This window comes from Scyliorhinus canicula, chromosome 5 (genome assembly GCF_902713615.1).
Source record: "Scyliorhinus canicula chromosome 5, sScyCan1.1, whole genome shotgun sequence".
Lineage (NCBI taxonomy): Eukaryota > Metazoa > Chordata > Chondrichthyes > Carcharhiniformes > Scyliorhinidae > Scyliorhinus > Scyliorhinus canicula.
The window spans coordinates 167756082-167778599 of NC_052150.1; the positions used below are offsets into that span (position 1 = coordinate 167756082).

A 22518-nucleotide genomic window follows, 5' to 3' on the forward strand; every position below is an offset into this window, starting at 1 on the left:
CACCTCCTCGAAAAATTCACCCAAATTTGCTGGACATGACCTCCCCCTGACAAAGCCATGCTGATGGTCCTTGCTTAATCCTGGCCTCTCTATGGAGATTAATTCTGTCCCTCAATTTTTTCCAATAATTGTCCGACCACTTGATGTTGGCCTGTCTTTACTCAGTTTCCAATCCTCTTCTTGAATAATGGTACCACATTATGGACTTGGACTCAACATGGAGCTGTACAATTCAGTACGGCAGCACAGTGGTTAGTACTGTTACTTCACAGCGCCAGAGTCCCAGGTTCGATGGCTTGGGTCACTGTCTGTGCGGAGTCTGCAGTTTCTCCCCGTGTTTGCGTGGGTTTCCTCCGGGTGCTCCAGTTTCCTCCCACAAGTCCCGAAAGACGTGCTGTTAGATAATTTGGACATTCTGAATTCTCCCTCTGTGTACCCGAACAGGTGCCGGAACGTGGTAACTTCATTGCAGTGTTAATGTAAGCCCACTTGTGACAATAAAGATTATTATTACAATTTATTTCCAATCATAGCCTCTGCCTTATATTTGAATGACAGATGTTTGTGTTGATGCTGTCTTCCCATTTACACTGCCAGACACATCTTTTGTTTCTTTACTTGCCCCATTAGTATCTCTTTTTGCCTTTAGTGTCCTGCCCAATATTTCTCAAATCAACTTCACAAAAATAGATATGGTCATAATTACATTGTTGCCTGTGGAGGCTTGCAAAATTCAAATAGACTGCCACATTTTTTACATTGCAACAGTGACTACACCTCAGAAATACTTGCAGATCGCTTCGAGATCTCCAGTGGTCATGAGACATGTGACAAATGCCAGACTTTCTTCTCGTTTCCCTGCCTGGCTTAAAACTGTTACATCTCCAAGTACTTTCAGTGTTGACGAAGGGTCAGCCACTTGCAGCACTAACTCTGTTTCTCTCCCTACAGATGCTGCTAAATGTACAGAACATTTCCATTTCTAGTATTTTTTGTTTTTATTTCAGATTTCCAGCATCCACTGTATTTTACACTTGCTGTAGCCCCAACAGTTCTTCTTGCCTCACACTGGCAATTTGTTTTGCCGTTCATGGGTACCAGGTTACAGAAAATTGACTTGAGTCCATTTCCCACCCAATTAACCCGTTCTCCAATGACTCAAGAGGAATGACAGAAGATGCATTAGCTTTTATTAAAATCTTATTCTACAACAAAAAAATTGTATTAAATGTAGTTCATGCTTGAAAATGAACACAATAGTTCACTCCCAACTGGATGATGAACACCAAATCTTATGATTCATACACACCATTTCAGACAGAAAGGGATCAAAAGATTGAGGTGAGGTTTATTGCTGGAAGTGAAAGAGAAATGGAGTGCATCGGAACACGAGCTTTTTACCTTCCAAGATTTTGGTTTGGAATCCAGTTTAGCTGGATGGAATTAATGTTCTTATCTAAGAGCACTTTCAGATTTTGAGCAAAGCCAGATAGGTACACTCACACAAATTGTAATACTAATGTAGTAATGTTGCGTTGATAAGAGGGGTTTAATGAGGAGTAAAATGAATTGTAATTCCCTTCTTAAATAAGGGAGTGTCTTTGTGAAGGTAGCTGTAGTAGCAGGTTTTGATGGTAGGGTGGGGGGGGGATGAATGTTTGTGAGACTTGTTTGCAATTTATCACAAAATAGGTTATTGCAGAATGTAATAAAAATATTGAATTTGGGAATGACCACCTTCATTTCTACTCTCATTTTCCTGTTTTTTCATTGTCCCACCCCAGTATATTCCAACTTAATGACTCATTCAGATCTACTTACCCAAGGTTCAGGTGTTTCAGTTTCTGAAGGCTACTTATTTGTGTTGGAAGGTCTTCTATCTGATTATTGAAAACATTCAGCACTTCCAGATTCCTCAGGTCAGCAACATTTGCTGGAACACCTGAAAGTAAGGGAGCAGGAATACTGTTAATATCACCACCCACAGCAGATACCAGCACAAGCAGAAAAGACGTTTTAAACTGAAAATCCCAAGAGGCAGTTCATTGCAACATAAACCTAAAGTATGAGGTTTATTGTCTGCAATAATTGCTATGTCCTGGACAATTGCTGATTGTCCAGGGGCTGGTTTAGCACACTGGACTAAATTGCTGGCTTTTAAAGCAGACCAAGGCAGGCCAGCAGCACGGTTCGATTCCCGTACCAGCCTCCCCAGACAGGCGCTGGAATGTGGCGACTAGGGGCTTTTCGCAGTACCTTCACTGAAGCCTACTCGTGACAATAAGCGATTTTCCTTTCATTTCATTTCATTCCCCATCAAGATGAAAAAAAGGACAGTTCTTCATTTTATTATACAAGAGAATCAGGAGATAACAGATCCAACTAGGAAACATCACTGGTGATGAAAGAAAATATGTGTTAATGTTTCTAAGCTAACACTTAAAGAGAAAAAAAAGAGGTGATTGAAGGGTTACATGGGATAACTAGGGAATTTTTTCCATGACTCAGCTTCACAAAAACAATTTCAAATCAACTGCATCTAAATACTGCTGCATTCTGAAAGAAAGTAAATAAGATATTACAGAAATTATATTAAATATCACCCCACAATGAAATTAAAAACCAGAAGTGTATTAATTCATTTTGTGGCACTAGTCCAATTGACAAACAAGGGTGAATCTTTTTTGTTTTATAAATTTAGATTACCCAATTATTTTTTCCAATTAAGGGGCAATTTAGCGTGGCCAATCGACCTACTCTGCAAATTTTTGGGTTGTGGGGGCGAAACCCACGCAGACACGGGGAGAATGTGCAAACTCCACACAGACAGTGACCCAGAGCCGGGATCGAACCTGGGACCTCAGCGCTGTGAGGCGGTTGTGCTAACCACTTGGCCACCGTGCTATCAAGGGTGAATCTTGAGTATTTTTTAACATTTACCCAACTGAGAGAAATTATTCTGCCAGGTATGCTTGAAATGTTATGCGTGTGTTTTCACTCAGTTTTCATAGTCCTTGTAGCAGTTATTAGGCCTGATAAATCTGAATTGACTCATTTGCTAACTATAGGACGATGATAAAATTTAGAGGAAGTTTGAAGCAGCCTGTAATAAAAAGGGGGCGTGATCTTGTGAGCCTTCGTGAGACACGCGGGATGGATCTCACGAGCTGGATCTCGCGAGACACGGGCGCTGGATCTCGCCCTCGCTGGACGAGATCCAGATTAACACATTTAATTGAGCCTAATATTAAATATGTGCCAGTGCTCGATTCTCCCGAGGCCCCGGAACAAACATCCGCACCTGGGAGACCTCGCCTTGCCACCGTTTAGCACTGGTCCACACAGCAATGACATCTGGGAGGTCTCCCAGGCCATCGGCGGCACCCGGGTGGTCGGGCTTTGGGCAGGGTGGTCCCTGGCACTTCCACTGGTGTTGCTCCACTGGTGTCTGTGCAACTTGCCACTGCCACACAGATGGCCTCGCAGTGCCAGCTGGGCACAGGATGCCTGGTAGCACTGCCAGGCTGACAGGGGCACTGCCAAGGTATCGAGCCCACGGATGCCCTTCCCTCAAGAGACGGGTTATGGGGGAAGGGGGGAAACTTGCTCAAGACCCTTTAACAGGTAAGTTGGTTGGGGGGGGGGGGGGGGGGGGGGGGCTCATCATCACAGGAAGTGAGCAAAGTGCAGCTTCAGCAGGGCCTTCTGTGACGAGACCAGGAAAATGATAGCAAGGTTGTTATCGGTGCTGCAGGCGCTGAGAAAGACTCCGCGATGTGCGCCTAAAACGGGACTGTTTTTTTTTGTGCGTTAAATCACAGCCAGGATCATAAAACACAAATGACTGACAACATAGGCATCATTTCAGAAATCATTATTTCAGACATTAAAAGCATCAAAAGCTTGAGAAGCCAGCACAGGTAACTGGATGAATATACACTCTACACTTCATTGCAGGTTATTCAGTTGCAAGGTGCACTTTATGAAGGCAGCTTTACTTTTCAGCTTGTGTTCCAGGTGTTTTCTGATATATGAGGAATGCTTTGGATCATTGGGATTTAAATTGAACAATATATATCAGGATAGATCTGACTATAGGTGAAGTGATCAGAATACATGACTTTCCAAAACCATTCTTACAGATGTTAGAAAATTAATAGGAATAGAATTTCTGTTATACCCATTTACCTCCTGCATACTCTGATAATCATAGATTGGAATCCTTGCAGTGCAGAAGGGAGCCATTCGGCCCATTGCCTCTGCACCGACCCTTCGAAAGAACACTTTACCCAGGTACACTCCCCCATCCACCCCACTCTATCCTCGTAACCTAATCTGCACACCCCTGGACAGTAGGGGCATTTAGCTTGCCAATCCAGCTAACCCACACATCTTTGGTGTGGGGGAAACCGGAGCACCCGGAAGAAACCCTCGCATACACGGAAAACATGTGCGAGCTTCACGCAGTTACCCCAGGCTGGAATTGAACCCGGGTCCCTGGCGCTGTGAGGCAGCAGTGCTAACCACTGTGGGCCATTAAAGTTAGAAACAAAATACCTGTCAGAAACATTTAATTCAATTTAGAAAGATTATATTGATTGTTTGAGAATAAACTTCTATCATTAAAATATTTTTTGCAATATAAACAAGGCTGTTACATATTGGAAAGACAAAGAAAAAGAGTTAGATCCAGAAAGAAGTTGGTACACCATCACTTGTTGAGCTGTTCATGGGTCTGTTGATCCATAATGGGGAACTGTAACACTAGTGCAGGTAGGACTTAAATCAGGAAAAACGTATGTTCGGACACCAGCTCTAATCCGCTAACTTCCAGATTATACCGAAGTAGGTCATGGGGTGGGCATGTTATGTACGCGAGGCTGACAGGTTTTATAGTGGGTTGCTGGATTTCCCAGGCCTTTGTAAACCTGGCATCATTACAGCACTGCTTGTGGACCAGGAGGAGGAGGAGAGCTTCCATTGACCCCCCAAGCTTCCCACCCCACACCCACCCCAGCAACCCCCTCCCCTCACCATACAAAGAATCACTGGGCATTGGGGATATGGTCCTGTATCTTACTCTGAAATGTCCCCTGCCAGGCTAGAAACCAAGCCTGTCAGTAAATCAGGCTGACTTCTCGGTGGGATATCTGTCAGGGCCCAAAGACGCACACTGTAAAGTGAAAATCCCATAAGCATACAGGCAAATCTAGAATTCTAGGTTACTGTCCAAATCTCTGCACCCTGCCTGTATAACCCACCCTGTAAATACCTACACCATAAATATCTGTACATTCCTAAAATTAAGTTTGTTGTATGTTCAGATGAGGACTATTCGCAGAATTAGCACACAAATCGGTGTTTAAAGTCATGTTTACAAGCGGCAAACAAAAAAAAGGATACATTTGCACTGGAGTGGGTCCAGCACAGACTCAGCGGCCATTTTCAGTGTGAAAATGATTGAATTAGGAGGACAGGTTTCAAAGCCAAGGCTTGAAATGTTTTAAGATAATTTACATCTATTCTACTAACTCCTTTTATTGAAAAATCTGGAAAATTAGAGTTTGGCAGGGTTGATGTCAGGAAACATTTCTTCACACAAAGGTTAGTGAAAATTGGAAATAGTTTGAAGCCATGTTCATAGAAAGCATCAGAGTGGAGATGGAAATTTTTGTAAGTCGTTAAGGATTACAGAACCAAGGAAAATAGGCGGAGAGTGAAGCTACAGAGCATCCATGATCAGATTGATCGGGCGGGGGGGGGGGGGGGGGGGGGGGGGGGAGCAGGTTTGACAGGTTGAATGGCATGCCCCTGTCCCTATTAAGGAAAGAGGTTTGCTTGGGTCGACTGCAAAATTGGCAAAAAACGAAAAGGTCTTGAAAATGATGTTCTTGCCTGCCAAACACCCAGTGGTGCACTCAGCTGACTAGGATAGAAAAAAAGCATCAACAAAAAAATCCCAATAATTTAGCAAACAACAATGCTTTCCCATTCTTTATATGGAAGTGAGAGAACGCAAGTCAATAAAAATAAAACGGGTTACAATGGGTCAGCTTTGGATCAATGCTTACTCATTAGATTCAGCATGGCCCACGTGCCATGAATAGCTCGGTGCCGATTTAAGTGCCAGCCAATAAGCGACACAAGTTTAAACACAAATGTCAACTTACAAGATTAGAAATATTATACAAAAAGATCCCCATCTGAATGCAGTTTACTCTTGATCCACAAATTCCCAGCAGGTAATAAAAAGACAAGAATGGGATGTGAAAGAATGTGAACTGAAATGAATAGTTACAAATTACCATGAATCAACATATGGGTTGTAAACACAGAACAGGAAGTAGAACAGAAGATATCCTCAGCTGTGACAATTTAGATCACTAGCACGACTCTGCTCTCCTACCCATCCAACCCCCTAAATTTACATTGTGATGCAAATAAACCAATCATCTTAATAAAACACCCACCCATACTTTTTTTTAAATCATGCACTTTGCAGGAATCATATTTTATTTTGTCACACGTGCAAAGTGTGCAGAATATAAAACATTGGCTCAAATCAACCTTAAAAAAACAAAATGATAATAAAATCACTTAACTCGACAACACTGACAGTCTCCTATCAATGCAGAGGCATGAAGCATTCCGCAGTAAACATCCCCCGAGCAGGCAGCCAATGTATTGACAAATTAATTGATGGTAAAGGAAAGGCAACTGCATGGAACTGGCAAGCAGGAGAAGGGAGGAAAAGCTGGCATTCTTCCAAATATTTGCTGGAAGTGCCCCAGATAGAAATGTTATTTTTCATCAACCCATATCAGTCCAAAATTTAACCATAATTCTGTGAATCTCTCCACCCACACTCAAACAGCATCTTTTATTTATATTTCATATTTATATTTATTTTAGATATAGGATTTCCTGCTGGTGAGCTTAAAGGCTCCTCGCAGATCGGGGTGCCATTCTGTAATACAGCCCCATTCTTTCCTCCTTCTCCCTCCCCCCACACCCCCTAAAGGTGTTTCTGACCCCCCCCCCCCCCCACTTCCCCTCAGCACCGCCAACCTTCGTAGGCCCCCCGGCACCTGTGCACCCTAGCACTGCCAGCCTTGCATACTGACAGTGCCACCCGGGTACACTGGCAGTACCAGGGTGGCATTGCCAGGGTGCTGAGGTGGTAGGGAGAATGCCGTCATCCAACCAGAGGTCTGCAATGGCCTGGGCGACCCCAGCAGCTGCCGTTACAACTGGTCCACCACATTTGTGAGGACCAGTACTAAATGGCGCCCTGGTGACGTTTCCAAGGCTCAATCTGAAAACCATTAGGCTCATTTAAGTATGCACTTCTGGACGTCACCGTGTGAGGGAGAGATCCAGATCGTGCCAGGGGAAGCGAGTCGTGTCACCCGAGGGAGGTTTTGCCTGGGCGCAGAGCCTGATTTGGGGTCTGTGCACAATTCACCCGATGTGCCTGGGTCCATGCCGTGCGCAATGGAGTTGCTGAATCGTGGCCATAGTGTCAAAAGAGAAGAAAAAAGTGTTCTAATACACATTCTCCAGTTTATCCTGTTCTTTTTAAAGTTTCCATGTTCCTGTAATAATAGCTTATGCAGTCGATAGTTTGGAGTGCATTGTTAAAATTAAAATGGATATCTGGTCAACACCATGCATGGAGCTTCCTCAGAATGGCAATCTCCGGCGGAGACAATCGGGGAGAAACTGGGAGGGACGGGGGAGGCGCGAGGAAAGAAAGAGACTGGGAGGGTGTGTGTATGTGGGGGAGCGGGCATTGAAAGAGACCAGGTGAAAGGGTGGGGGGGTTGGAAATCGTGTGTGTGTGCTGTCTGTCCTGTGCAAGGCTCGGTTTGCATGTTTTAACAGCTACTCTGGAGTTAGAAGGGCTTTTTTTCCTTCCAGGTATTTCAAGTAATAGAAGAAAATTGGCAGAACTATCCAAAGTTAGCAATTTAAATTGCTTCTGTCAGATGGTTCCCAGCCCAGCGCCTTTGTCCAGAGGAAGTTAGCTCTTCTGGTCAATTGCTGGGATGTGTGAACCTCCCAGAGTGATTTCCCAGCGCATCATTGTGGTATCCCCAAAATGCGACGCTGGGGAACCTGGAAGTTAGTGGGCGGGATTCTCCGTTGGCGAACGCCAAAATCGTGAAACGCGGTTGGGCGGAGAATACTTCCCATGTCAAAATCGCAGTGGGCGCTGATTTGACGCCAAATCACAATTCTCCATCACCTCAACAACGGAGTCAATGCGGTCTGGAACGCACACATAGTAAACACCGTTTGCATATTATTAGCGGGCCCAACCCATTACTCTCCGGGACCTCTGCAAGACAGCATGGTTCACTTGTGCTTTAAAAAATGGTGAAACCAGCATTATGGCTGTTGAGGGAGAGGGAGGGGTTACAGAAAACATCCAACATCGCCATTGTTTGCTGACTGTTGTATCTCTGGCCGGGAGTCTTCTGCCAGAGCTGGGGAGAGGTGGCCAGGAGGTGAGCTGTGGGGTCGGGCACAGAACACCATTGCCGTAGCATGAAAGGCAGGCATGCAGCTGCGCTGACAGCCCACTGTGAACTTCAGGTCACGGGTCATATCGGTATACCCCCAGGCCACCCCCTAGTTGTCTGTTGGCCCCAGCCGACCCATCAGCTGTATGCGTGTGCTCCAGCACAACCAGTGCCAGTTGGTTGGGAAGAGCGTGTGTGGGGATTGTAATGTGTATATGTAGCTGCAGCTTGCCAACCTCCCAAGTGTCAATCACGGACCCGGCGAATCCTGCACCGTTTTTCATTGGAATCGATTGTGTTCCACGTGGCGCCAGTGCAAGCCTCTTCATATTTGCTGAATCGGTCCAGGTTCGGTGCCAGTTTTGCTGTCGTCAAAGTCCACAAATTCTGCCCCGGTGTCAACACAAGTCTCAGGAATGGAGAATCCCGCCCATTATATCTCTCTGGCTAAAAGTCATGGAAGGCCAACCAGAGTGTTAAGTTTTATGCTGATTATCCATTTGTTATTTGATTCAACCTAAAAGAACAGAAAATCTGAATGGACGGGACTCAATGAACGAACAGTAAGAAACCAGTTAGAAAATTAATGATCACTAAATCCTTTGGCATAAAAAACTTTCTTTAGTCAAAAGAACTGATGAGAAAGACGCATGACTGATGAAATTATTTTTAAAAGCCTAATTTTTCCTCACTGCAGCCGGCAATTAAGAAGCATAAAATTACATTTCACAATAATATTACATTTATCCCAAAATTGTTATATATAATATTTAGATAGAATGAAGGCCTCAGTTTCTCCCAGCAAACAATGTGCAGTGAGAGAATCCGATGGCAAAAAAATACAACTTATTTTTAACATGGAAAATTCTCTCACCATCACTATATTGCTTTTTGATTAAAAAAATAACCAAAAACTAGCTCCATCATAAAAATAAATTCTGAGTTTTTAGCAGCAACCATATTGGTTTTCCCAGCCACCTGTTTGCTTATACCAAATGTGTATTTCAGAATTATTGATATTTTAAAAGAAATCATGAGAAGTCTACCCAATGTACCTTTCAAAATCCAGAAAACTAAAACAGCCGACCCTCTCTAACTCTAGGAGCGCGATTCTCCCAGCCCCACGCCAGACTGGAGAACCGCCGCAACCGTGCCACGACGCACCGCCACTGGTCCGCGATTCTCCAAGGTGCGCGATTCTCTGAGGTGCAGAAAATTGGCGTAATGTGCGCCGGCGCGGCGCCGGTCGCAGGCCACTGTACGAGGCCGGGTTGCCGATTCTCCAGACCAGATGGGCCGAGCGGCCGCGCAAAAAAAGCAGAGTCCCGCCGGCGCCTTCCACACCTAGTCGCTGTCGGCAGGAACTCTGCACGATGAGTCGGGGGGCAGCCTGTGGCAGGGGGGAGAGGAGAGGCCTCCGATGGGGTCTGGCCCACGATCGGGGCCCACCAATCGGCGGGCTGGACTCTTCCCCTCCCCGGGCATACTTTGTTGCGCGTCCGGCCCCAAAGCCCCCGCGCCATGTTGCGTCGGGGCTGGCGCATTCCGTAAAGCTGCTGCGCATGCGTGGGTTGGAGCCGCCCTCAGTGCAAGCCAGGAAGTGAGGCTAGAGCGGGGTGAACTGCTCCAGCGCCATGCTGGCCCCCTATAGGGGCCAGAATCGCTAGTGCCCACGCCCGTTTCATGCCATTGTGAAACGCGACGGTATTCACGACGGTGCGGACACTCTGTCCCGCGATAGGAGAATCGCGCCCTATATGCTTGAGCTTTATATGTTCACTTATACCATCCGCAGATAATTCCAAATCAATGTCTATGCCTGCAATACTTTCTAAAAGTTATGCATGTACAAACGCCCTTCAATTACTCTTTTGTGGGGCGCGATTCTCCGCGAACCGGCGGGGTGAGCCACTCTGGCGTCAGGCGCCCTGAAGGTGTGGAATCTTCCGCACCTTCAGGGGCTAGGCTGGCGCCGGAGTGATTTGCGCCGCGCCGGCTGACGCGGAAGGGGCTTGGCACCACGCCAAATGGCTCCGAAGGGCCTCCGCCGGCTGGTGTGAGTTGGTGCATGTGCAGGAGCGGCAGTGTGTGCTGGCGGTATCCCAGCGCATGCACAGGGGGGTTCTTCTCCACGCCAGCCATCACGGACTGTCACATCAGCCAGTGTGGAGTAATAGAGTGCTTCCACGGCACAGGCCCGCCCACAGATCAGTGGGCTGCTCCGATCACGGGCCAGGCCACTGTGGGAGCACCTCCCGGGGCCAGATGACCCCGGATCCCGCTCGGCCCAACGCGGGCCAGGGAATCGCCAGGGGTTCCGCAGCCAATGGCCCCCGACTGGCGCGCCGCGATTCCCACCCCCGCCAAATCCATAGCACCGGAGAATTCGGAAGCCGGCGGGGGCTGGATTCACGCCGCCCCCCCCGGCAATTCTCCGACCCGGCCGGGAGGGGGGGGGGGGGGTCGGAGAGCCCCGCCCAAGGTCTCTACAAATATGGGCTGCCATGAGAAGAGGCAGTGGCAAAGTGGTATGGTCTTGGATCAGTAATCCAGAGGCCCAGGGTAATGCATCCCATTTAGCATGGTGGTAGTGCCACACATAATGGAGCTTATCCTCAATGTGAAGGGGGGCTTCGCCTCCACAAGGACTGTGCACTGGTCACTCCTACGGATACTGTCACGGACAGATGTACCTGCGGCAGGCAGTTTGGTGAGGATGAGTTTCAAGAAGACAGCACACCACCACCTTCGTGAGGGCAATTAGGAATGGGCAATAAATGCTAGCCTAGCCAGTGATGCACAAATCTCAAGAATTTATTTAAAAAATGATCCCTCCAACCCACCTTTGTGCTGTCTTCCATGGTATCCTTGGAAGTTTAAATAATATATTCAATAGTAAGAAGCAAATTCCTTTTTTGCAGTCAGGTTGTAGGAGGTTGAGCCACTTTTACCTAGTTCCGTGAAAATGAAATGTATACCATTTGCCTATGGTGCTTCATGTGAAGTGGCTTTGGTGTAATGGAGAGAGAAGCGTTAGAAGATCTGGCCTCACCCTGAAAAGTTAACCTGCATTTCTTTCCACTGTGGATGGTCCTGCTATATATACCTAGCATTTTGCATTTTCATTTCAGTTTCGCACATTAGCAGTTTTTCTATTAATCTTTAAAAAGTGCATAGGGACCAGGTTAATGCATAAATTATAGGGCTACAGAGCAGAGATCAATCTGCATGAGGTTAGGCTGTCCCATTAATGGATCTTATGAGAGAATTGAAACAGCAGCCTCCAGTGCAGTAATGTTCCTTATATTTTTCATGAAAGCTGGCACTGTGATTCCATAACACAATTGGCAATTAGTGCTAAATTAGGAAAAGATTTGTCGCTAGGTTAAAACTAGGTTTATTGTCCAACGGTAGTTTAATTCATAATTCTTAAATAAGCAGAGAAGAGGTCATTCATCTCATTTATTTAGGTTGCAAATTGAAATGACTCCCATAAGGACAGGATTCTAAACCTATGAGCCATATCCAATCTCAATTTGCCAAACTACATAGCACTAGATCTTAAGCAATTAAGATAGATTATACAAAATAACTTCTGCCTCCCAGATGCCATCTGAACCCTCAATAATAGATTTAAATCAAACAAGAATCTTGTGATATAACATTCAAAGTGATTTTGTTCATTATCCCAGCAAGAACATGTGGTCCCCAGCAGAGGTCATTAGGATAAAACTAAGTTACTGCGGATTCTGGAATTTGAAACAAAAGTAGAAAATGCTGGAAAAATCACAGCAGGTGTGACAGTACCTGTGGGAGAGAACAGGACGAGCGTTGAGAGTCTGGATGACCCGTTCATTACCCAGTCTCAAACATTGGATGCTTCGTATGACACCAAGTTCTTTACAGTTGAAGAAACACATTTATAGAGAAACAAAGCACAAATGGCAATTCTGAGGAATTCCATGACAAATCTCCAGCACTCTATATAGTGGGAAAAGTGGTTTCACAACATCTGCCCTTTTTGCATTCATGCAATAAAATAAAGAGTACAGGGCAAGACCAAGGTAAGAAGAGTTAGGATTTCACGCGAGTCCGGAATCAAAAACCCAATGGTTTCAGGAGGGGAGAAGACTGATTGTTGCAGGGTGATCAGTCTTTCTAGGAGTGAGGACCTCCATAATGTGAGAAGGCACGTTGGAATAGGTTTGTCTTGGAAGGCACAGAGGTTTAAATGCTCCAATAGTTCACGGTGTAGATGAAAGCCAAGCAATTTTAAACCCGAGTGTGGGCACTTTCTGTTGCTACCCGTGAGATGGTAAATGGTAGACAGAGATAGGCTGCTTGCCTAGAGCAGGGGTTGTCAAAGTCGGGGGCATGACCCATGGTGGGTCGCAGGTGGGTGTTGGGAGGGTCACGGAACCATCCATCGCAGCGCTCCCAATCGCGCAAATTCGCTCGCAACAGCTGGCTTTTAATAATGGCAGCTGCAAGCGGCCTTCAAAATGGCCACAAACATATTTTTTTAAATGCGGCCGCACTGTGCATGCGCACCAAATGCAGTGCAGCCGCATTTTAAAAAGCTGGTCGCAGTCATTTTGAAGGCCGTTCACAGCTGGTTGCAAAAGGTTCAGGAAAAATGAGGTGATTGGTTGCTTTCTGAACTTTGATGCTGATGAAGTGAAAGTCTCTTACTCCAAGAATGATGAGTGATCCAAACAACAAGGGTTTCACCGCAGCTGTAACTTCAACCAAGAGATATTAACTTTTTTAATCTTGATTTTTAAACATACCAAAACAAAGTGCCTGGAGGTCATATTTGGAAGACTTATCAATTAATTGATTTTTAAGTGTTTTTTATTTTATTACATTTTAATTGTAATGTTTAGGTGAAATGTGGTGAACCTTCAATTTCTATAATGTCATGAGAGAGTACCTTTAAGAAATGAATGTTTAAGCAATGTACCTTTACAAAATGAAGCAGCTCATATTACTGAAGTGATGTCAGAGTGTGGGTGGAGCTGGGTGTTTAGCTCAGCCATTTTGCAGCGTTTTGGTTTCAGTTTTGAGGAAAAGAGCTTGGGTGTGTCTGTGTTTGCAATGAGCTGGATTTGCTGTGATCTCTGCCATGAAAGACTATCTCGGGATCATTTGGGTGATTTAAACTAATAATAGTAATGTCTTTAACCTGATGTGTTTCTGTTTAAAGGTATTAAGTCTTTTGGAGGTTTGAAGGAACATTTTGAGGGATTATTTAGTGTTGTATTATTTTCGGGGTTATCTTTGAAGTAAGGGGTGTTAAGAGATCCAATGATTATTTTAAATGAATCCATGGAATAAACATTGTTTTTTGTTTAAAAACCCACGTGTCCATAATTGTAATACCACACCTGGAGACCAAGCCACGTGCTTCATAAGCAGCAATACATTAAAGGGAGAGGTTGGTTGAACTCCATGATGTATTTTGCAGTTCTGAAAACACCGCTCCATTAACAAGAAGATAAAAAAATTTCAGTTTCTGCACTTTCTTTCCTGTTATACTTTATCAAATCCCCCCTCCCCCCCCACACCCGAACTTGTAAAACAAAAGCCGGCTGCTGCCCGCGAATTTGCGTGGGTTGCAATGATCGGCCGGCGTGGGTCGCAAAGATCGGCCGGCGTGGGCCGCAAGGATCGGCCGGCGTGGGCCGCAAGGATCGGCCGGCGTGGGCCGCAAGGATCGGCCGGCGTGGGCCGCAAGGATCGGCCGGCATGTGTCGCAATGATCGGCCGGCATGTGTCGCAATGATCGGCCGGCATGGGTCGCAAAGATCAGATGGCATGGGTCGCAAAGATCGGTCGGCATGAGTCGCAACATTTGGCTGGATTGGGCCCCGAAGGTTGGCCGGTTGGTAAAAATGGATCCCTGGAAAGAAAGTTTGAAAAACACTGGCCTAGTGTCCTGATCTCTTTGGAGGTCAAATAGTGACTGAAGATAAAATTCAAAAGCTGTACAATTAAAGGAGTTTAGACTTCTCAAGTCTCAGTCATGTGACAGTGTGGTTTTGGGTTGAACTATTCGGCCAACGAGGCCGCTGGTTGAATCACATTGTGTTTTGAAGCAGGTAGCCATAGGGCATGAGCACCACATTGGAGATTAAGAACCACAAACAGTTGCTTTTGCTCATAGCTAGCTGGGGAAGACATCTTGTCTACTGATCCATCATCTTGGCTTGGCTGCAATGTTTATATGGTGCAAGGACATGCCAAAGGGTGTGTGGTGTTCGCCTTCTTTCACTTTCAAATGCTCAAAAACATCCAGAGCAGCATATGATCAGTCGAGCCATTTTGTCCAGCACTTAGAAGAAAAGAAAATAGAAAGTTCCATGCATGGTATTTGTTGTCAATGTCACTGTAGTAAGGAATTAACTGGCCATTATGTTTAACAAACATATTTGAATAGCTACTGCCTCAAAAATATTAAGAGAGCTGCAACAAACAGTCATTTAGTGCAAGTTTCATAACCACACTATTGGCCATTCTCATGGATTACTGAGAAAGCATTAATGTACCCATAGTTAGACACTCTGCATCATCTATTAACCTACAACATTTACGATGAAATAAAATCAATTTTCACATATTGCACTCCATCTGTAATCGGAGAATTTTCACCCCCCCCCCCACCCAGAGGATCTACCTTTGTTTATTAATTATTTGTAAATTCCACTACCTGTATATTTGATTAAAATAGTGTTTTCTGTGCATAAATTGTAATTTTATGTAACTCTCAGTTAATTCAACTCATTATATGCATTAAAATATATTAGGGATCACAAGACACTGGCATTGGGGATAGTCGCTTTTCCGCAGATTCCGGCACTACTCACTTACAATCCGTCATGTATCCTGATTATCCGGTACCCACCTGCTTAATCCTTGAATTAAGAATTGATATTATGTCCCTCGAAGACTTCAGGATCAGCAGTGGTAAGAATATGCCGAAACGTCTAGGAATCTGGTGATAAAGGAGTGCAGGAGGATTCTGCGGGGGTGGAGCAGCCCTTTCAATATGGTCAACTGATCCGAGTGGTTTCTCGACTCGGTGCTCTCAAGAGTCTCTCGGAGGCAATGAGAAGGACGACTGCCCAACATTATCCGTAATATTAACTATCAGAGGTTCGGCATGCTCATGAGGGAAAGGTGCAAAATACTAAAAAAAAAGGCTCGAGCAGAGAATCCTGAACATCGAGCAGGTTGCTTCCTCAATGGAAGCTCAAATCTAATCCCTGGAAAACCAATTATGTACATTGTCTGGGATCCTGGAAGACCGAGTTAGGAGAAAGAAGATCCAAGTCGTCAGTCTGCCTGAGGGAGTGGAGGGCAAGGCTTCTATTAAGTTCTTTGAGAACCGGCTACCATGTTTTCTTAAACTGAATGTGAAGGCTGGACATTTAAAATTTTGACAGGCGTACTATATCCTGTCATTAAGGCCAAGAGACAACCTTCATCCCATGCCCATAAACATTCACTTTCACAACTTTAAAGATCACCAGACGGCCCTGCAGACTGCAAGGCATGGTGGGACCTGGTTCCATGAGGGAACCATAAATGTTGGAAAGACGAAGGAACTGATCATTGACTTCAGGAAGCGTAGCACAACACACACTCCCATCTGCATCAATGGCTCCGAAGTGGAGATGGTTGATAGCTTTAGGTTCCTGGGGGTCACCATCACCAACAGTCTGCCCTGGTCCACTCACGTTGATGCAACGGCCAAGAAAGCCCAACAACATCTCTACTTCCAATGGAAGCTAAAGAAATTTGGCATGGCTGCATCAACTCTCATAAACCTCTACAGATGTGCAATAGACAGCATCCTATGTACGGCTGCATCACAGCCTGGTATGGCAACTGCTCGGTCCAAGATCGCAAGAAACTGCAGAGTGTGGTAAACTCAGCCCAACGCATCACACAAGCTTGCCATCCTCCCATTGATTCTGTATACACCTCCCGCTGCCTCAGGAAGGCAGACAGCATTATCAGAGACCCCTCCAACCCAGGCATTGCCTTCTTCCAGACTCTTCCATCAGGCAGAAGTTCTGAAGACCCACACTTCCAGACGTAGGAACAGCTTCTTCCCCACAGCTACAAGACTCCTCAACGGCTCCCTTCGGACAGATCTGTTCATTGTAAGAACACTATTCACGCCGCCCTATGCTGCTCTTGCTCATGTATTTGCTTTGTTTTGCCCCTTGTTCCGCACTGTATCCAATCACCGTTTGTCGATGTGCCATTTGTCAATGTTCTCTGTTGATTATTCTTTTTGTCTACTATGTACGTACTGTGTACGTTCCCTCGGCCGCAAAAAATACTTTTCACTGTACTTCGGTACATGTGACAATAAATCAAATCAAATCAAATCAAAATCAAAGGGAACAATGATTTCCTTCTTCCAGGACTTTTCAGCAGCAACGCAGAGTAAATGTTGAGGCTTCGATAAAGTTCAAAGGCAGCTCAAGGTGGCTGGAGTGAATTATATTATGCTTTATCTTGCAACCCTGAAAGTTATGTCCGATGATTTAACAAAGTTTTTCAATAATCTGACTGCCACCTTGACCTTCATCAAGACCATGAAGGACAAGGATTTGTGCTGATTGTCTGCAAGTTAAACAAATTCTGATCTAATCCAGACTCCCTCCCTATTATGATGTTATTTGTCTGAATTAATTTTATCCTGCTTATGGAGAGATATTAACAACTGAGCACTGTATGGAATGTCTTCTTCTCAGAGTGTTTCAAGGATTCTATTATCTTGGTTCTGGTAGGTCTTCTGCGTGCTTATGATCAGTCGTTGTTTGTTTATTATCCGAGTCCTAAGGTGCAATTCAGCAACCCTGTGGTACCTGGGTGAATCATGCTAGAGCCCCAAATTTGTCTACTGAATCGTGCCCTTAATCTTGGTATAATTGTGCCATTGCCAAAGGGTGGATGGTGGGTGCAGGTCTTCATGGGTGGGCTTGAAATCCTACGGGTTCTCAATCTTATTGAGGAGTGTCCCTTTAGAACTGGTATGGTTGTGATTCTTTTGCAGTTTTATTACTATAATGGGGTCCTTGTGTGTTGGCATTATTCTGCATTAGTACAGACAGGTCTTTTATATATAGATATATAGAATTTACAGTGCAGAAGGAGCCATTCGGCCCATCGAGTCTGCACCGGCTCCTGGAAAGAGCACCCTACCCAAGGTTAACACCTCCACCATATCCCTATAACCTAGTAATCCCACCCAACACTAAGGGCAATTTTGGACACTAAGGGCAATTTATCATGGCCAATCCACCTAACCTGCACATCTTTGGACTGTGGGAGGAAACCGGAGCACCCGGAGGAAACCCACGCACACACGGGGAGGATGTGCAGACTCCGCACAGACAGTGACCCAAGCCGGAATCGAACCTGGGACCCTGGAGCTGTGAAGCGATTGTGCTATCCACAATGCTACCGTGCTGCCCATTCCTTTTATCCATGAAAGGAATGTATTGCGGATTATTTGGTGCCTCTGGTGTAAAAGAAGTTGGGGGAGGGGTGTCATGGCACGCTCCAGCCCCTCATCAGTGTCACACGAGAGCAGATTACATTTTGTCCTGAGGCATTCCAACAACTGATAACTTCCTGTTCCATGGGTAATATTGCAATCTCAAACCAGGCTCCCGTCGACCTGGAATTTTTGCTTGGGGGCTCACCTCCACAGGTCTAGAACATGGATGGTTTGATGCCTCCTGCTAAGAAACATTTCATTTACTTCTTATTTCAAGAAAAAGCTAGCCAACTCTACTCCCGATATTATCTTCCATTTTATGGGAGTCGTGCAAGGCCTATGCTTGAGGGCTGATTATTTCTTATAAGGCCAAAAGATGTAGGATGCAGGAAAACCAGTGCTGGCTGGAAGTCTGTTTGGGAGAAGCAGAGGAAGCTGCACAGGAGGGCCCCTAACAGGCAATTATTGAAAGGGGTTAGCGCACTATGGTTGCCCCTTGATTCCTTATTGACTTAGTGGGTGGAGAGAAGCTTAACATTTGCAAGGTAGAAACTATCTGGGGATAAGCTGAGCAAGTATGTGGCCTGCTTAACTAATGAGGCGGCAGATTCTGGGGCTATCTTTTCCGAGCACTGTTTGGGGAAAAAGGGTTACGAGGAGATTAATGGGGCTTTTAGGAATTTTTATCCAGAGTTATACAAGTCAGATCAGGCTGGTGGTGTGATGGCAGGTATGGAGTGTTTAGTCTTCCCTTGGGCTTCTGAAGGCTTTGGAGAGATCATTTCTGGTTCTCAACTCTCCCATCTCTAAAGATGAGGCGGTTGTGGTCATTAAGAAGCTTCAACTGGGCAAGGCTCCGGTACCGGATGGTTTTGGGTATGAGTTCGATAGGGAGTATGCACTTCCATTCGTTTGAGGAAGGACTGTTGCAGCCTGTGTGAGGTGAATATTTCCTTGATTTTGAAAGCAGGTAAAGACCTGAAGGAATGTACCTCTCGAGGCCAATTTCTCTCCTGAATGTTGACCTGAACGTGTTGTCTAAGGCTTTGGCGAGAAGGTTGGAGGATGTCCTTGCGAAGATTGTTTGGGAGGACCAGACTGGGTTTATTAAGGATAGATTATCCAGTAACAATGTTAGAATATTGCCGAATGTGATTCAAGCTTTTCAGAAGCGGGTACTGGATGGACTGGTAATCTCGCTGGATGAGGAAAGACTTTCAATCGGGTTGAGTGGAACTATTTGGTGTAAAGAGATTTAGGCTAAGAAAGGATTATATTAAGTGGATTCAGGTGTTGTATCATAGACCAGTGGCAGCTGTGCTCACAAATGAGGCCAAATTTTTATTATTATTATTGTTAGAACTTTGGGATCCAGCGAAGGACTAGGCAGGGGTGTCCTTTATCAAACTGCTGTTTGCAGTAGCTATTGAGCCATTGGCAGAAGCCATTAGAAAGGATTCCCTTGTATCAGGGCTGGAGTGTAAGGACAGGCAACAAAAGGTCACGCTTCATGCAGATGACATGCTGCTGTTTGTATCGAACCCAGGAGTCTCCGTCCCGCCATTATTGACGTGGTGGATAGATTTAGCACCTTCTCCAGTTAGAAGATCAACTTTACTAAGTCAGAGGCTATGCTACTGGATTGTGCCGAGAGGTAAGTGTCTTGTTTATGTTAATTTCCCCTTTAAATAAGTACCTGGGAGTTTCAATTACCCCTTCCTTTAGGTAGTTAATTGGGGCCATTTTCCCTTGGTCGACTGCATCTAATAGGTGGGACTTAGCTTGTTGATCAGCCTTGTCGGTTTCCTGGTTGGCAGGATCTCCCTGATTAAGATACACATGTTGCCTAGATTGTTGTACCCCATGCAGATGCAGCCGATACTACTGTCAGTCAGGGTTCTTAAGGAAATCAATTGGTTCATTTATCTGGAACAAGGCAGCGGCTAGTTTATGTTTAAGCTTCAAAACCCGGGGGCCAAGGCGGGCTTGGATGTCCTGAATATTAGGCTATATCAGTTGGCCTCTCATTTAAGATTTTTAAGGGATTGGGTCAGGAAGGATCCTTCATCTATTCGCCTAGATATTGAAGCAGACCAATCACTTTATCCTCTGCAGGTCATGTTTTTTTATGTAGTGACTTTAAGACAAGTTCTGCTAAGTGTGACAATCTATTATTTATATTCTTAAAGCGTGGATATTGTTCCATCAATTAGAAGGGAGATCTAAACAGACTTCTGTTCTCTCCCCTATTCAGGGCAGCCCAGACTTCCCACCCAGTCCAATCGACCATGGGTTAGCTACCTGGAGAGATAGAGGCATTTGTCGGCTGGGAAACTTGTTCAGAAATGCTTCCTGGCCATCCTTTGAGCAACTATGTCAACAATTTGACATTCCAAGACACTAAATTAGAGAGACTTTATCCTTATTAAGACAACCTTTGATTTGCAATAAAATGAAGGAGACCCAGTTCAAGATACTGCAGATGGGCGGCATGGTAGCACAGCCGTTAGCACTGTTGCTTCACAGTGCCAGGGACCCGGGTTCGATTCCCACTTGGGTCACTGTCTGTGTGGATGGTCTGCATGTCCTCCCTGTGCCTGCGTGGGTTTCCTCCGGTTCCTCCGACAGGTCCTGAAATACAGGCTAGTTAGGTGAATTGGAGATTCTGAATTCTCCCTCTGTGTACCGGAACAGGCGCTGGAATGTGGCGACTAGGGGCTTTTCCCAGTAACTTCATTGGAGTGTTAATGTAAGCCTACTTGTGACAACCCTATTGGTCCGGTGCAGTCAGAGAGCTGGAGAGGAATTTTGATAGCACCTTAAGAGTCTAATCCTATGTTCCTGATTCGGAGTCTTCCATCCTCCGTTGCAGCCTGGCCCGCGATCGGGGCCCACCAATCGGCAGGCTCTCTATCCTCTTTTCCTACGCGCCGGCCCCTGTACTCCTGCGCCATGTTGCGTCGGGGCCGGCGCGTTGAAGGAGGCCACCGCGTTTGCGCCAGTGCCACTGCCCATGCGCAGATCCAGCAGAGCCCAGTTCACGCAGGGATCGGCAGCTGGAGCAGCGTGAACCTGTGGGTGCCAGAATTACTCCTGGCAGCGGCCCGCTAATGCCGTCGTAAAACGCGACGGCGTTTTCAACAGCGTGGACACTCTGCCACGGGATGGGAGAATCCCGCCCTATGTTTAGAGCACAAGTTTATACCGATGGCTTAATGGATTCTTCCATCACTTCGACGAATGGAGTATTCAGCAAGTTAAAAAGACCATGTGGGGCCTCGTCAAATGCCTTGCTAAAATCCATGTACACAATGCTACGGGCAGCACGGTAGCATTGTGGATAGCACAATCGCTTCACAGCTCCAGGGTCCCAGGTTCGATTCCGGCTTGGGTCACTGTCTGTGCGGAGTCTGCACTTCCTCCCCGTGTGTGCGTGGGTTTCCTCCGGGTGCTCCGGTTTCCTCCCACAGTCCAAAGATGTGCAGGTTAGGTGGATTGGCCATGATAAATTGCCCTTAGTGTTGGGTGGGGTTGCTGGGTTATGGGGATAGGGTGGAGTTGTTGACCTTGGGTAGGGTGCTCTTTCCAAGAGCCGGTGCAGACTCGATGGGCTGAATGGCCTCCTTCTGCACTGTGAATTCTATGATGATGATCCACTATATTGCCTTCATCAACACTTCTTGTTACTTCCTCAAAACAATTCAATCACATTTCTTGCTGGCCATCCCTGACTAGTGAGTGTCTTCCTACGATGCCCACCAACGACTCAAGACTAACTGGGCTACAATTGTTTGGCATTTCTTTCTATCCTTTTTCAAACAATGGAACTACGTTTGCATTTCTCCAGTCCTCCGGTAACTCCCCTGTATCTAGTGTGGATTGGAAAATTATCCTCAGAGCATCTGCTAGCTCCTCCCCGACCTCCTTCAGCAGCCTCGGAAACAATCCATCTAGCCCTGGAGACTTATAAACTTTCAGGGATTCCACCAATTTGTGTACTTCCTCTCTCATGATTATCTAGTCCAATATCTGTGTTCCTCCTGGATTACTACATCTGAATAATCCCTTTCCTTTGTAAACACCACCTCAGCATCTACACACATACTCAGATAGTCCCACTTGTTCCTTAACTAACCTTTTACCATTAATATATCGGTAAAACATATTTTGGTTTTCTTTAACTTTACTTGCTAATCTTTTTTCTGCCCTCTCTTTTACTTTGTCTCTGCACTCCCTATATTTGTCTAGGCAATCAGCAGTGTTCTTTGTGCTTATCATGCATTTTCTTTTGTACTCTTCCCCAGCATTCCTCTGGACAACCAAGGATCACCCTTATTTTTGAAGGAGGCATGTCTACTTTGTGCATTTAGGGTCTCCCTTTTTAGTGCTTTCCACTGGTTTATCCTCTAGCAGTGCTGTCCACCTCAGCAAAGTCCCTTCTCATTCCTGCAAAATTTGCCTTCCCCTCTTCAAAAT

General features: G+C 45.6%; 1 protein-coding gene across 1 annotated transcript in view; it reads right to left on the reverse strand.

The window, feature by feature from the left end:
- The window catches only part of rsu1 (Ras suppressor protein 1), a 239121-nt gene that overhangs the window by 140679 nt on the left and 75924 nt on the right, over positions 1–22518 (reverse strand). The window contains exon 4 of the mRNA XM_038798028.1: positions 1822–1942. Coding sequence (XP_038653956.1) covers positions 1822–1942 — 121 coding nt within the window. The remainder of the gene's footprint in view (positions 1–1821; positions 1943–22518) is intronic.